Below are 17,300 nucleotides of genomic sequence, written 5' to 3'. Positions count from 1 at the left end.
TCTTAATGTTCTCTGTCTGGTATGTCTAAGAAATTACCAACATATCCCTATCTTTCACCTTTTTGTGAACTACATCTTAGGCTTTGATTCTCATAGAATTTTCTAAATATAGCATCTAATTTTCAGTCACTGAACCCCACACCTGTAAGTACTGCCAGAGTTATCTTTGAGTGACCAAGAGTAAACTATTTTATGCTTTTCACTTCTATGACCTCCTCTGTGCTACAGTCTAAACAGACAGTACAAATTAGATGCACTACAGCCTCTGGAATGTTTATGATTAGCTGAAGAAGGGAAACTTTAGGTGATAATGCGACCTGATATGTCAATGGCTTGTACCAATATGTGTTAATGTATTCCCTCTGGAGGGCAGAAATAACATTTTTTCCGGCATCCTGTGGGAAAGCTGCTATCAAAAGGTGTTGGACAGGTGAGACTCCTGTAGCCAGCCCTCTAACAGGTGAGAGAGATTATTGCTTCCACATTGTGAGTTCAGAGAAACTTAGCACAGATTTGATAAATATGTATATTTTAATATGTTTCAACACACTGTGTAAATATATGATTAGAGTACTATTCTAGCCTTTGGAAAAGAAGCATTAAATTTAACAGCTCAGTATACTATCTTTGGAATAAAGCAAGTCTCTAAAATCATTGAATTCCTTATAAGAAACAGGTATGTGAAAGTCCATCATTAAGTGTGGGAAGTGAAGGATGCATTTGATATATTATAGTTTATGTTTGTTTCTTGAGATGCTAAAGTATAGAAAGATTACCAAATGTTTTCACATAAAGTAGCTAGATGAAATTAGACTGACCAAGAATGATGCAGGTGTACCTAAGTCCTAGGGGACATTATGTTACATCTACCTGAAATTTGAAGAAAGGTTTAATATGGAATAATGAACTTGAAAAAATTTCTGCCAGATTTTTGATGAGCAAGTTCAAATACTTAAGCAGAGTAGTGTGTATTATTAGTATAGTATTAATATTCTTTACATGCTTCTAGAATGATATTACAAATCTCTAATTTACAATAGACATACACCTAAGATTTACTTTAAGAAGTTGACCAAGAAGTTGCTTCACAGATAAATTTCAGATTAGCTAAAACAGTAATGACAAATATTATATATGTAATGAAGAGTAATACTCAAATAATTATTTCATAGACAATTTCCTTACAACTGAGGAACTAGATACAGAAAGTATACCTTGAATAGCAGTATTGTGTGAATTCTCTGCCCAAGGCTATTTCCCAGTGCTCCTTTTGTTATATAGTATGAATCATGGGATTCAGTAACACAGCTCGAGAGGCTTGAGGAGGGTGGTTATGTAGCTCTGTAATTTAAGGTCTTACAGGCTAAAAAAATTAGGCAACCAATTAGTATTCCTAGAATATGATGACCTATGCATGGAAGTAAACTTAAGTATATGAGTCTCTAAAAGACATAAGCCAGTGTCACTGAATTCAGGACAAGGGCTTCTTTAAGGTATCATTCTGGAGAAGCAGATTCTTCCCACTGCAGGCTCTCAGTACTATGTAGACCCATGGAAGTAGCCACCAGACACTGATTTCCACCTTCCTGTATTCTCTGCCTTTTCTGGATTGAAATTATTTCAGTTCTTCTCCATCACCTCCAACACCTTCGTACTGTGTGTTTACTATATCTTTAGCCAATGCAGCCAATCTAAAGTTGCTTCACCTTGTTTGAAAAGTGGAGGTAAGTGCAGTTGTTACTAGAAGTAATGCTGGATTCTGGAGCCGTTTGTCTTGAGGTCATTGAGATACATTTTAATGCCTGATGAGAACCTGATGAATTGAAGTTATTCCTACTTTTGGAGAGGCATTTGGACATAAATTCAAAATATAAATATAAATAAAAACAATAAATAAAAACCCAGACTAAAACAACAACCACCACAAATCCAAAACCAAACAAAACAAAAAACCCAGAACAGTCAAAGGAAAGGATGCTTTTTTAAGACTCCTCGTTTGCCTCAAAGATCAAGGATTCATGTCTCCGTTTGCAATGTTAAGATTGCCATTCTTACGAAGTCAGCATATCATGCCAGATGAAGCTGTACAGAGCATGAGACCTTCCTTTCGGGCCATTTAGGGAACTGATTAAGATGTTTTGATGAATCCTCGTTCTGGTGTTGGTTGAGCTAGAGCTCTTGTCTTTGGCTTTATAAAGTATGTGTGTAGTTGCCATCTACTGTACATGATAGATAAAAAATCATCAACACATTAGTTATGTGAATGTCTTCACAATCTGAATGTAATTAAAAATATTAGATGAGTATCATTGCATTCAAAATAGAGAACATTTCAATTGAAACAAGAAGAATTTTCTGTATTGCTAATGACACTGACTTTAGTACTAAGAGCAATAAATACTGAAGAGGCATATATTTCCAAGTCTCTAATTCCACAAAAGAACCTATTTAAAGGCACACATGATTGTAGTTTACCAATAATGCATACAATTTTGAAAAAGTATAAAATAAATAAAATGTCATTCTAAAGATATACTAAAATTAGAGTGTTTCTCAGTATAAGTATATATTGCTTGAAATAATTCTTCACATCACAAATAAAACTAATTCTTTTGTTTCTTACAACTGAATCATTTTAGATTCTCACCTTCTCATCCATAGACTGTGCAACTATTCTGTTTAGAGAGATGCACACCAATTTTTATCTGTCAAAAGGTAATTGTTACTATTGCTGTATGAGAAGTTTCTTGACTGAAACTTTAAGATAACTTTAGCATGGATGGAAAAAAGAGCAAGGAAGGAAGAGAGAATTAATTACTCTAGTCACTAAGTAATTGATGAGGACTCATAATTTTTTTCTTGTTAATGAAATACTTATCTATGATTTTTAATTTATTTTTAAAAATTTGTCTGTATGTGCAAGAAAAATAACTCCATTGTAGCCATTGACAATATCAGATCAATGTTAAACAAACCTAAACTATAAAGTCAATGAAATGGTTAAAATTGTATAGTATTTGATGGGATTGAGTTTTTTCATATAAATTACCTTGAAAGACCATCTGGTCCTCAGGTTAGTTATTCATTTTGTACATTTTTTAAATAAAGAATACATTAATCATAATTTTGAAAGTCAGATATAAAAACTATTTTTCTTTATGTTTTCATTTCTTGCCAGAGATCATACATTGCAAATAAATATTGGTTTTTTTGTTTCATAATGAGTCCTGTTTAACTTTCTTTTTAAATTCCAATCACAGATCCTCCTCTTCCCTTCTCCAGGCCCTCCAGCCTCCCCCACCACAACCCACCCCCTAAATCCCTCTTACAAGAAGCTAAGCCCTCCCATGGAGAGTCAGCAGAGTCTGGTATATTCAGTAGAGGCATGTCCAAGCCTCTCTCCCTACCTCAAAGCTGTGAGAGGTGTCCCACCATAGGTAGTGGACTCCAAAATGCCTCTTCATGCACCAGGAATGGATCCTGATCCTACTGCCAGGGTGCCACTTAAGCAGATCAAACTATACAATTGTCTCAATTATGCAGAAGGCCTAGTCCACTCTAGTGGAAGCTCCACAGGTATTGGCCTAAATTTCATGAGTTCCCACTAGTTTGGTTTGGTTGTCTCTGTAGATTTTCCCATCCTAATCTTGATGCCCCTTGCTCAAAGAATCCCACTTCTCACTCTTTGACTGGACACCTGGAGCTCAGCCTGGTGTTTGGCTGTGGATCTCTGCATCTGCTTCCATCAGGTACTGGAGAAAAGCTCTATGATGACAGGGGTATTTACCAATCTGATCACTGGGGTAAGCCAGTTCAGGCACCCTCCCCACTATTGCTAGTAGTCTAAGCTGGGGTCATCCTTATGGATTCCTGGGAAATCCCCTAGCACATCAAAATGATTAACTTGATTAGACATTTTCATTTTTTTTTTTAAATAGTAGAATAGAATTCTGGAGAAATAGCTCAGAAGATAAGAGCACTTATTGCTCTAGCAGAACACCTGGGTTTCATTACCAGCACACACATGATGGCTGACAACTTATCTCTAAACCCATTTTCAGGGAGTCAGTTTCATGTTTTAAAACTTGTACAAAGCAGGAAAACACATAGTATACATACACATGTGCAAGAAAAGCATTAATGTGTCTCAGGATCAAGGCACACATTAGGTGTATATACATAAATATAGGAAAAGCATTCATGATTCTCAGGATCCAGGCACAAAATCGATGAACATATACTCATGCAGGCTAAGTGACCTTACAATAAAATTAAATAATTTTTAATTCATTAAAAGTAGTGAGAGAAAGATAACTTTCTAACTGGGTGAAGTGATACAATTCCGAAGGATGTAGTGAAATAAACATATAAAGGTAAAGTTGTATCTGTCTCAGTTATAATACTCTGCTTTAGACTGGTTCATAGTTCTCACCATAGTGTGTGTACTGCAGCTACAGCAGGGATAAGAAGAACACTGTGGATAAGTGGGCCTTCAAATATATATTAAATTTCAGTTTGTATGACGATAATGACATTTTATAAGCAAAAGCTAGAAAAGGTTTTACTTTGAAAGTCTGTACTAAAATTTCCTCCATTATAAAAGTAGACTTTATTGAAAGAAGTGATATTTCACACTTTGATAGAATCATAAAAATTTCCAGGTCGGAAAATAGGTTGAACAAAAAAGTCAAATATAGACTACCATCCATCCCTTTTTCTAAATCCATACTATCCTTCTTTTGAAACTTTCCTGTTTCCTGAGAAAGTGGAAAATTTAGATGCAAGATTATTAAAATATCTTACTGGAGATCATAACTGTGATCTGATCTTCTAAATTATTGGCAGTAATCACCAAAGTATCCTGTATATGAGGATATTTAGTTTGCAAACAAGTATCATTAGATAATATAAAATATCCCTTCATTAAAATGTTTTCTCAGAGCATATGAATAGTCTAAGGTATGCTTCAGAAGTATAAAAAAATAGACATTGAGGTATTTAAGAGTCTATCAAGGAGCATTCTTTTCTGTCTAAAAACACACCATTTTCAAAATATTGTGAATAATATTTTAAGATATTATCAGATTAATTATAGAGCACTTGCATTTTTGTTCTTATTTCAATGAAAAATATCTTGAAATGATTGTAGTAGTAATTATAAATGTAGATAATGTAACATCAATGGAAAATAAGAATTTTATAGAAAGTGAGGCCCAGGCAACTTTACATGACCACTTCCAAGATTACTCAAAATTTGCTAAATAAAGAAAATTAAGTAATAGTAAGTGATGCCCCACCAGATAGTTTGCTTTGAAACAATAAGATAAATAATAAAGGAAAGTGTACATTTCATTTTACACTAATTGAACTGCAAAATTATTCAGAACCATGCTAAAGTCAGTAAATGTGTGTGAAGAGTGTTGTGGAGAAAGTGTTACTCTTATCACTTGTGACACTAATGAAGATCTTGGAATTGAACACAGAGAGTAGAACAACAGTTTAATAATGCAGATGTAGAATGTGTTTATGAGAAAGAAATATTTTATTTTAAATAATCTATCTTGCCACTTGGTAATACTAGTTCCTTTTTCCTTTTTTCTTTTCTTTTTTTTTTTTTTTCAGATGACACATTTCATGCTCTTTCCTTCTCATTCATGAACCATGCAGCTGAACATAAATGTGACCAGTTTCTTTCTCCTTGGCTTGACACAGGACCCCAGGAGGAAGAACTTAGTGTTTGCCATTTTCCTGTTCTTTTACATGCGGACATTACTGGGTAACTTTCTGATCATTACTACCATAAAGACAAGCCAGGCACTTGGGAGTCCAATGTACTTCTTCCTGTTTTACTTGTGCTTGTCTGACACCTGCTTCTCTACAACTGTAGCTCCTAGAACGATTATGGATTCTCTGAGGAAAGAGGCCTCTATCTCTTTCAGTGAGTGCATACTCCAAGTCTTTACATTCCATTTATTTGGCTCCCTAGAGATCTTCATCCTCATCCTCATGGCTGTTGACCGCTATGTAGCCATCTGTAAGCCTCTGCACTACATGACCATCATGAACCGCCAGGTCTGTGGGATGCTGGTAGCCATAGTCTGTGTGGGATCATGTGTGCATTCTTCAGTTCAGATATTTCTGGCCTTGAGTTTACCCTTCTGTGGTCCCAATGAGATTGATCACTATTTCTGTGACTTGGAGCCACTGTTGAAACTTGCCTGTTCAGACACATATGTGATCAACCTTCTCCTGGTGGCCAATAGTGGGACTCTTTGCACAGTGAGCTTCCTCATGCTCATGGTCTCGTATGTCATCATTCTGTATTCTTTGAGAAACCACAGTGCTGAAGGGAGGAAAAAAGCCCTGTTCATTTGTGTCTCCCACATCATTGTAGTCATCTTGTTTTTTGTGCCTTGCATATTTATATATACTCGTCCTGCAACCATCTTTCCTATGGACAAAATGATATCGGTGTTTTATACAATTTGTACACCCTTTCTCAACCCTCTGATGCTGTGGATATCACTCTGTACAAATAAAATGCTGTTTGGCCAGTGGCTAGGCAGGAAGTATAGGCGGGACAAGAGAGAAGAGAATTCTGGGAAGTATAAGGCTGGGGAGAGAGACCACCAGCCGCCGCCATGGAAAGCAACATGTAAAGACACTGGTAAGCCACAAGCCATGTGGCAAAGTATAGACTAACAGAAATGGCTTAATTTAAGATAGAAAAGGTAGATAACAAGCAGCCTGCCACGGCCACACAGTTTGTAAGCAATATAAGTTTCTGTGTGCTTTCTTGGTTGGGTCTGAGCGACTATGGGACTGGCAGGTAAGAGAGATTTGTCCTGACTGGGCCAGGCAGGAAAACTCTAACTACAAATGGCGTCCAACGTGTTGGCAAGAGTTTCCACCTAAAACCTGAGAAAAAAGATTCTAAACGGAGCTAAAAACAGCTTCCTAGTTGTCTCTCTCAAGTTAGTGGCAGCCTGCTGGTTTGAGCTACCTTGGCAGGTTCCTGGTGTTTGTGTCTGACCTGCAGTGTGGCGGGAATGAAGAATCTACAAGAGACACTTCACTCTGCTGTGTGGTAGATTTAGCCTGTACTAGTTAAAAACAACAACAACAAAAGGTTTCTGGGCTATGAACTGCTTTGATAAAATTGCTTCTGATAGTTGATGGTACACATGGCTCCAGACCCAGAGCTGGTGGTAAACTGTACCACCGCCACATTGGGAAGCTGAGGTGGGCAGAGTCAGCAGCCACAGTGGCTTTTCAGTCTTACAAAGATGGATATTACACAGAGAATCTGGTTTGTCTTGTCTTTGGGATTTTTAACTGCAGAAAAAGATTTGATTGTAAAAGCTGTTGAGTTAAACAAATATGTAAATTTTAAAGATACCTTGACTTCAAAATTTGAATATAAGGATATGTTGCTTTGGAAAAGAGTCTCTGCTTTTGTTTCCACAGAAAGCCAGAGGTTGTGGATTTGTTCCAGATTAAGATACATCAGGTTTGATCAGCCAAGACCACCTGAAAGCTCTCCGATGACACCATGGCCCAGATGATCCAATATCCAGAATGCTTTCAAGGCAACTTGCTCAGAGGTTCACCCTAATGGACTACTCCATAATCCTAAAATTTTCTTTGTGGCCCCATAAGATACAGCGCCCCCCTCCAGCAGGAAGTAGTAAGAGAAACTACGCCCACATTCCCAAAATTATCAAGCTGGCTTTGGAGATGGAATTGCTCACTCCTTCTCTAAACCCAGACATATTGCTAAAAGAAAAGGTTAAGAGATTCTTGTGTCCCAAATCAGAAGTGCCCTCTGGTGTGGGATAGAGAAAAACCAATATTTTAGTTTAAAGCGGGTGGATTATAAATGTGATCTCTTTCTAAAGAAGAAAAGGGCATATGATATAGATATAATAGGATGAAAGGGTAGATTAAGGAACTTACTTCTAAAGAGCAACAACTTGTTTAAAATGTTTTACATTGGTATAGATTTTAGTCTATTGATACAAACTTAAAGTTAATTTTGTTATACTGTGTATATTTCTACTCTTGTTTAAGATATTATGTTTCTACAGCTCATTTAAAATTGTAATGGATAATTAAAAGTAGATTAATAACTGGTCACCTATGATAATCATACTCGTAGCCATGTTAGTTAAGTCTTCTAGGTATACACAGAGATATTTCAGATAGACAGGTAATCTTCAAACACTTCAAAGGTCTACAGAATATGGCATTTATAATATTTTTAAATTTTAGACTTTCTGGACAGTGAGACATGTCTGTTCCTGGAAGCACCAATTTACTTCAGAGAGGAGGATGGGCATTGAAGACACTTCATATGGAGTTTATCTCACCTTGGAAAAAATAGCCATTTGGGCAAGAAAGTGTTCTTGCCTGGACTGCTTGATCAACTGGACATACAGGACCCATAAAAAGGTGACCACTAAACTTTGCTTGACAAAATGGGCCTTCATGTTCCTGCTTCCCAGAGGAAACTGCCAGACATTCTACAGGACACTGAGAAAAGTGACCAAGAACTCTAGCCCTGTGGGCTGAAGACAAATGCCCCAACTTTACAAAGGAACATTAGGTGACTGTCCAGGCTGCCAGCTGTCTCTGTCTACTCTTGCAAGACTCCCGAAAGTTTCTTGCATCCTTCTCCCGGTTCTCAGGTAATATTATATCCTTCTGAGGTCTTTGATGTGGTTGAAGACTAGATAGTTATAATTTCCTCAGTTATGATACAAGATAAGTTAGATATAAAACCTCAGACTCACAAATATAAGATAGATAGGATATCTTCTTTAATATTGTAACTGTAATTCTTGCTTGATAATTGTTTTGTTATATGTAACTGTACTATGTAAAAGTTAAAACCTTCCTTAAAAAAAAAAAAAAAAGAAAAGGGGAAGTGCTGTGGATATCACTCTGTACAAATAAAATGCTGTTTGGCCAGTGGCCAGGCAGGAAGTATAGGCGAGACAAGAGAGAAGAGAATTCTGGGAAGTATAAGGCTGGGGAGAGAGACCACCAGCTGCCGCCATGGAAAGCAACATGTAAAGACACTGGTAAGCCACAAGCCATGTGGCAAAGTATAGACTAACAGAAATGGGTTAATTTAAGATAGAAAAGGTAGATAACAAGCAGCCTGCCACGGCCACACAGTTTGTAAGCAATGTAAGTTTCTGTGTGCTTTCTTGGTTGGGTCTGAGCGACTATGGGACTGGCGGGTAAGAGAGATTTGTCCTGACTGGGCCAGGCAGGAAAACTCTAACTACACTCTGATTTACACACTGAGGAATGCAGAGGTGAAAAATGCCATGAGGAAGCTGTGGAACAAAAAAGTCTCAGGTGATATATAAGGAATCAAAGCTTGTATTTATTTTAATAAAGAAAATCTTAGTTTTCAGCTATATGTTTAGAATAGAACTGTTCTGGAAATGGAGGTTTGGTTTCTCTTAGAGAATGGGCAAATTGGGTGCACCCTGACGTAATTATTAAATTATTTTATGGAAAAGAAGATGTAATAAGGATATCTGAGGATTTATCTCAGTCACATTGTTTTAAATGTTGATCTTTACTAGGTCGATGTAATGGTCAAATATCTTATATTCAGAGCATTGGAATGTTTACCTTCTCTCAAATAATTTTCTTGTTATAGAATTTTTTCTTTCTGATTGTGATTATGTTTCCTCATGACACTTTTGTTCATGTCTTCTTCAATCAAAGGAATGTAATGTATTTACAAATTTATAGAAGTTTTGGTTCAAGGTACAATATGAGTGTGTTGTGTGTTTAACTGTGTGTGTGTGATAGAGAGTGAATGTCTGTCATGTGTGTGTACACCTGTGTTAACATCTTCCTCTTCACATAGTCCTTATTTTTAACACCTAACTAGGGAATATATTTAAACCAATGTTATCATAATTATTGTTATGACCAGAGTATGTTTGAATGTACCTGTCATTCTTAGATATCTGCGTGCCTGCCTGTCTGGTTATCTATTTATCTATCTATCATCTATCTATATCATTATATAAAGAGAGATACATGCAAAATATATGTACATGTATATGTGCATGTTAAATAACTTACCATTCAGTTTTGAAATTATATTCCATAGGTTTTTGTTTTGTGTATATGTCATTACTCAGAGCCTGTAATAACATTAGAACAAGTAGAGAGAACACACACATCAGTAGAAACCCTCTGACATTAGGAAGATTCCACTTGTGGCTTTATAATCACTATATTTTTAAAATAATAATTGGGCATTTTTGAACTTTGGGAGAACAGTTCATCTTGAATCATAAGAATTATAATCACTTTTTTCTAATGTAAGATTAATATGATTATAGAATGCTATGGTTTGGATTTGAGTTAAGAGTGTCTGAGAACCACCATGTGACCGTTGGGAATTAAATGTTGGCTCTTTATAAAATTAATGAGTGTTCATAACTGCTGAGCCATTTCTGTAGCCCAGCCACCATTTGAATTTTAAAAATATCATATAGGCTCACTTTTTGAATGCTCTGGATCAGGCTTCAGTGCTGCATTGAAGATTTGGGAAACTATGTTTTGTGGAACCTATAGGAAGTATGTCATTAAGTTATGGACTTTGAGATTATAGCTGTTTCTGCTTCCATTTCCAAGAACTTTGACTCTGTCTGATACCATGCAAAAATTGAGGCTCATGCTCCAGACACCAAAGATAGAATTTCTCCTACTGCTATGCCTTCTCTGCCTTATTGTAATGAAAGCTCTCTAAAACCATAAGCCAAATTACCCTTTCCTTCTTGAAAATGCTTCTGTCAAAATCCTGTCATAATAATGGCAAAAATTGCTAATATAACCTATGTATGTCCCTAACCCAGATATAAATATCTACAGTAGAATTTAATGGTATAAGGAATTATGGTAGGAGATTAAAAAATAGATCAATACAATTATTGATTAGTTCTAGAAATAGAAATAGTTCTACCATAGGTATGAATTATTTTAAGGTTCTCAGTGTAAACAGGAGAGATTAACTGGAGCAGATATAGAAGTATTTGAACTAAAGGTATATTGCAGCAATGAAGATAGTAGTTTCTTTTTTTGTTACTATACATCAACACAGCTGTCCATCATTGATATTGTGGATATACTTATGAAGACCATATATAGAAAGGGTCTACAAAGGCTGTAAGCATTCATAGTCATGGCTATCTAGAATCAGATCTCAGAGGTTTCAAAGAAGATACAAAGTATGTCGGATATACAGCCATTGCTTACAGATTCTTAAGACACTGACTTTTGCTGATAACTCCTTACACCACCATGTTTTTCACTCCAAGGACATTCACATCTGAGGTCTTCCTCAAGTCCTTCTTCACCTGTAATTCACAAATCACTATTCCATTTACATTCTTCTACACTACCGTCTTCTTTTATGTCCTTATGTTTAGATCTGCCTGTGATGACAAAGCATTTGTTTTTTCTTATATCGTGATTGTCCATGTTAGATGGCCTCACTTACCTTCTGGGAATAACAACGTGAAGAATGTCATATAATATGGGTGGTGACAAGATAAACTGTTGGAGTTCTTTATTGTATCTTGTTCTGGGTATTCAATCAATGTCTACCCACCATACACTGGTACAGAAAAATGGTAAGCTTTCAAGTTGTAATCTTTAAGAGAGGAGATAGCTAGCTTTACTATCTAACTATATTACTTTAATTCTTGAGGCGGTGCATAGGAAAAGTGCACTGGAGGATCTTCAACCCCATGTCACACTGACACATTTGATGTTCTTACTAGGGCAAATTTTAAAAAAAAATATTGCACAGGTGTATTGACAGATTTATTGCCTATGAAAAGAAAGGTTCTAACTACTTTCACTAGAGGTTTGTGTTGAAGTTTAAAAAAAAATGTAAAACAATGTGCATGTTGCATATGATAACATTTTCAAACAAAGCATATTTCTGAAATTATAAATCCATGTAAACTATGCCACTCATACATTACCATCGAAAGATATTGCAATTAATTATCAGTTCTCCAATTATGTTTAATTCCATTAATTTGACATTTTAAATCAGATGATGAATATCTATATTTTTCAAGTTCACAAATGAGACTCTACAATCCTATTTAAAAAGGCTTTATGAGTGCTCAAGTATATACTAAGGTTGATGTTTTTGCTATTTTTTGTTTTCTTTTACAAATGTGCAGCATAAGTAGTCTTCAAAGTGGTGCAAGAGTCTAAAATTGGGAAAATGTAGAGATGAAGAAAGGACAGTTCCTTGTGTACAGTTTGTTAATATTTACTGAAAAAGGATCATAGAAAACATGAGTTTTTTTTTCTGCATCTTTTAAGCTGTGTCAATGTCTTCTTCACCAAAGCCTGTCCTATCCTTATGTAGCAAATAAGACCCGGTGGCACAGAAACCACATGAAAATACATATGTACACATATACAATAACTGTGGTGATGGATATAGTAATATATTTTCCTTTAATTATCATTCTTCTTCTTATATGTATATTGTACCATGTATACACATTAATTTAAAAAATACATTTTATCAGCACTACAATAAAATTCATCAAGAAAAATAAAGCAGGTGTAACTAACTTAATCTGGAATATATGAAGGAATGCAGAAGACAGCTTATGCTGGAGAGGATATGGAGCAAGGGAAACTCTCCTCCACTGCTGGTGGGAATGCAAGCTTGTACATCCACTTTGGAAATCAATATGGCACTTCCGAGAAAATTGGGAATCCATCTCCCCCAAGACACAGCTGTAATATACCCAAGGAATGCTCAATCATAATACAAGGGCATTTGCTCATCTTTGTTCATATCAGCATTATTTGTAATAGTCAGAACCTGGAAACAACCTAGAAAAACGTCAACTGAAGAATGGATAAAGAAAATATGGTACATATACACAATTGAACACTACTCAGCAGGAAAAAAAAATGACATCATGAGGTTTGTAGGCAAATGGAGGGATCTGGAAAAAAATCATCCTGTGTGAGGTAACCCAGATTCAGAAAAACAAACATGGTATGTATTCACTCATAGGAGCATACTAGATGTAAAACAAAGATGACTAGACTGCTACATAACTCCAGGGAGGCTACCTAGAAAACGGGACCCTAGGAAAGACACAGGGTCAGCCCAATGACTGAGAAATGGTTGAGATCTACATGAACAACCTGGATGACAGTGGGAATAATCAAAGGCAAGGTTTGAAGGAAAGAGAGCTTAAGGGAGCAGGAGATCCCAGCTGGATCAAGAACAGAAAGGGAGAATGAGGAATAACAGACCATGATAAATGAAGACCACATGAGAACAGGAAGAGGCAGAGGGCTAGAGAGGTCCCCAGAAATCCACAATAATACATCCTCTGTAGACTGCTGGCAATGGTTGAGAGAAAGCCTGGTGTGACCTAGTCTGGTGATCAGATGGCCAAACACCCTAATAGTTGTGCTGGAACTCTCATCTAACAACTGATGGAAGTGGATGCAGAGATCCTCAGCCAGGCCCAAGTAGAGCTCCATGAGTTCAATTGTCAAGAAAGAGGAAAGACTGTAACAGTGTGAATTGTTGAGACCAAGATTGGAAAAGCACAGGGACAAATAGCCAAACTAATGGAAACACATGAATTATGAACCAAAAGCTGTGGAGCCCCCAGCTAGATCAGGCCCTCTGGATAAGTGAGACAATTAAATAGCTTGAACTATCTGGGAAGCACCCAGGCAGTGGGACTGGGACCTATCCTTAGTGCTTGAGCTGGCTGTTTGAAACCTTGGGCTTACACAGGGACACTTTGCTCAGCCTGGAAGGTGGAGACTGGACCTGCCTGTACTGAATCAAACCAGGTTGAATTGAATCCCCAGGGGAGTCTTGGCCCTGGAGGAGATGGGAATGGAGGCTAGGGGCTGTGGGGAAGAGGGGGCTGAGGCAGAGTGGGGAGGACCAGGGAACTCATGGCTGATGTGTAAAATTAAAACACAAATATAATAAATAAAAAGAGAAAAAATATAATGGAAGGGAAGATATAGTCAAGTTTCAAATTCTATTTACTTAGAGAGAAAGAAACCTTTGCTGGGAGTATCTTACTCAGGAAATCAAAGGAAAGCAGATGTGACAAGGTCTCATTCTACTAGGCTGCCCAGAAATTGCTATGCATCTGAGATTGACTCTGAAAACTGGATCCTCATACTGAGTCCGCCAACCCTACTCCCACCAGGAAAACATACACATATGCCTTAGTGCTAAGTTTTCAGGCCTATCCAGTAAACATATTGTTTATTTTGTTAACATTTAATCATATGAATACAGCAATGTTATTCTTAGGCAATATAGGCTTTCCCAGGAGTAACACTTATATTCCATTTTCAATACAGTTAAAACCCATGTCTAGAAAGAAATAGTAGCTGAATACATTTGTTTTAGCAAAAAACAATCAAACAATGGTAAAGGCACATTTATACTCAATATTTACTCTAGTAAAATAAATCTCAGTGTGTGGATCCAGTGAAGGGAAAGGTTATACTCAGAAATCTATCTAAAATTAGAATGGGATAAATGGAATGATATCAGAAGAGAGATGGTACAGAGCAGTCAATCTAATATTCAATTGTTGGACTAAAAGAAAATGACTAATAATGAAAGGAAATACTATTTACCAAAACCAAATGATTGAAACTACATTTTTGTCTTCCAAATATTTTTTTTTACATTCTTTGCCAGTTGTATCAGAGTTTCAATGTTGTGAAGCATAATATTTTTGTTGTCTAAAATCTATTAAGAAGACCTTGCCTTGGATGTGATCCTTCCCATGTGTATAGTCATTTATGCAATATACATACACTGAGAGCTTAAGAGGTAAATACCATTTTTTTCTCATTTTTTGAGACAGGACTTCTCTATGTAGCCCTGACTGTCTTCACACTTGCTCTGTAGAATATGGTCACCTAGAACTCACAGAGATCCCAATACCTAGGCAGGTGGTGGGATTAAAGGCATGTGCTACCACCACCCAACTTCAGTACCACATTTCTAAACCCCAGTATTTCAAAGTCATGCTCTCACTTAAAATTGTTAAGTAGAAAGAGGAGGCAATATGATTCTATATGATTTTTATGATTGAATACTAGAACTTTTTTCATTCATATTTCTGTAAATTATCTGAACATAAATAGTATAATATGATCATGATTATCATACCTTACTTCTGTATAACGCAGTGCCCCATCATTTCTCGCCTGAATCCTGGGAGGTTGCTGTTATTGTTTCACTAAGCAATGGCATTAGTCAAGGCTGAAGAAATTGAAGTTTGCCAAATGAAATGATAACTTTCAGCTATTTTCCTGTAGTCTGCCAGAAAACCTTTCTAGCCCACAGTTTCCTCATTGCATTCTTTACTTCTGCATTTCTCAGAGTGTAAATCAGAGGGTTCAGCATGGGAGTGATAATTGTGTAAAATATAGCCACCATCTTATCCTCTGAGAAGGTAGTGTCAGGCCGCATATACATGAATGTACAGGGACCAAAAAAGATGATGACCACAGCAATGTGGGAACCACAGGTGGAGAGAGCTTTGCGTCTGCCTTCTGCTGACTGTTTTCTCAGAGACACCAGAATAACTGTATATGAGATTAGTAAGATAACAAAACTGCCCAGTGCAATGGTACCACTGTTGGCTGTCACAACAACACCAACAATGTAAGTATCTGTGCAGGCAAGTTTCAGGACAGGGTGTACATCACAGAAGTAGTGATCAATCTCATTGGGTCCACAAAAGGGGAGCTGTACCACCAGAGCAACTTGGATAATGGAGTGAAAGAACCCACCCACCCATGTGCCCAGCAACATCTTGTTACATCTGTCACGGTCCATGATAGTCATGTAGTGGAGGGGTTTACAGATGGCCACATATCGATCATAGGCCATAACGGTAAGAATGAAGATCTCAGTGCAACCAAAGAAATGAACACCAAAGAGTTGTAACATGCACCCCACATAGGAGATAGTTTTTTTCTTCACTAACAGGTCACCAATCATCTTGGGTGCTGTGACTGAGGAGTAGCAAATGTCCACAAAAGATAGAAAGTTGAGGAAAAAATACATGGGGGACTTGAAAAGATTACCAGTGCAAACTGTAAGCATAATGAGGAGGTTTCCCAGCACTATGACCATGTAAAAGAAGGAGAACACAAGAAAGCATACTTCTTCAACATCTGGGTTCTGAGAAAGACCCAAGAAAATGAATTCAGTGACATTGTTTACTCCTATGGAATAAGATCTTGAAGCCATATTTCCAAGAGTACATTAAATTACCTGAAATACAAATGAAAAAGACCATCAACATTCATTTCTATTTATAACAAATGAAAAATTAAAGTGGCTGGAGTTGGAAGGTGAGCCCTTATGTCTCCCAAACTTAAGCTTCAGTTTAAAGGCATCTGTTCTGATCAACTTACCTCAGTGTTATATCCCCATGCTCTTTTCAGTTCAGATGAGAAATTAAGTCCAGAGGCATAAGGCTATTTTTTGTAGTCTCAGATGACTCCTGAAGACCTCCCTCCTCTTCTTTGTAAGGTTTATACAACAGCTTCTAATATACTTGCTTCTTTTGTATAAGATAAGTAGACTTCTTTCTGAAGTATCAGCAAATATTTCCTGCCTTTTTTATATGGAAATGAGAATGTTTTCTCAGATTTTCCCCACTTCACACTGCACTGTCTCAGTGTCACATGTGCTCAGAATTCACAAGTAGCACAGCCCCAGTGACTTCTACAGGTTTCCCTTCCTCCAAAAATTGGGTCATCTTGAAGTGAAATTATGGCCTCTCATCTGACCTCAGGCGTTCAATATCACTATGTACTGTTACAGAAAGAGTCTAAAATTAAACATGTTTGATTTTGTAATAATCCCACTTTAAGCCAAATGATACATTTAACTTCATGAGACCTTCCTTAATTTATTTGTGATATAATCAACTTTTAAAGTATTATTATTTGTCATAAATTGTCACTTCTACAATGGAATTAAATCACTCCCATAAGCATAGAATAACCACAAAATCCTGAAGAAGATGCAAAGATAAGGGAATATGCATCAATATAATAATGATTAATGGTAACAGAAGAATCTTCTGCAGATGAAGCCAGCTCTGCCAGCTTGATCAAGATCCTAGATAACTTTTTTTTTTTGGCTGCAATAGGGGGCACTACAGGGTTTCTCCATAACTTCCTTAACTTGATACTAAAATGTCTACATGAAACAA

General features: G+C 36.7%; 2 protein-coding genes across 2 annotated transcripts; one reads left to right on the top strand and one right to left on the bottom strand.

The window, feature by feature from the left end:
- Nucleotides 1–5,661: 5,661 nt before the first annotated feature.
- Nucleotides 5,662–9,377, top strand: LOC118583115 (olfactory receptor 4C16-like). Its single transcript, XM_036186464.1, has 2 exons — nt 5,662–6,505; nt 9,295–9,377. Exons 1-2 carry the CDS (start codon nt 5,662–5,664, stop codon nt 9,375–9,377), a joined length of 927 nt encoding a protein of 308 aa, XP_036042357.1.
- Nucleotides 9,378–15,373: 5,996 nt separating this feature from the next.
- Nucleotides 15,374–16,327, bottom strand: LOC118582672 (olfactory receptor 4S2). The gene has a single exon (XM_036185710.1). The coding sequence runs from the start codon at nt 16,325–16,327 to the stop codon at nt 15,374–15,376; it is 954 nt and encodes a 317-aa protein (XP_036041603.1).
- Nucleotides 16,328–17,300: the final 973 nt, after the last annotated feature.

The sequence above is a fragment of the Onychomys torridus genome, chromosome 4 (genome assembly GCF_903995425.1).
Source record: "Onychomys torridus chromosome 4, mOncTor1.1, whole genome shotgun sequence".
Lineage (NCBI taxonomy): Eukaryota > Metazoa > Chordata > Mammalia > Rodentia > Cricetidae > Onychomys > Onychomys torridus.
Note: the sequence above shows the minus strand (reverse complement) of the source record. Positions and strands in the feature narration are given on the sequence as shown.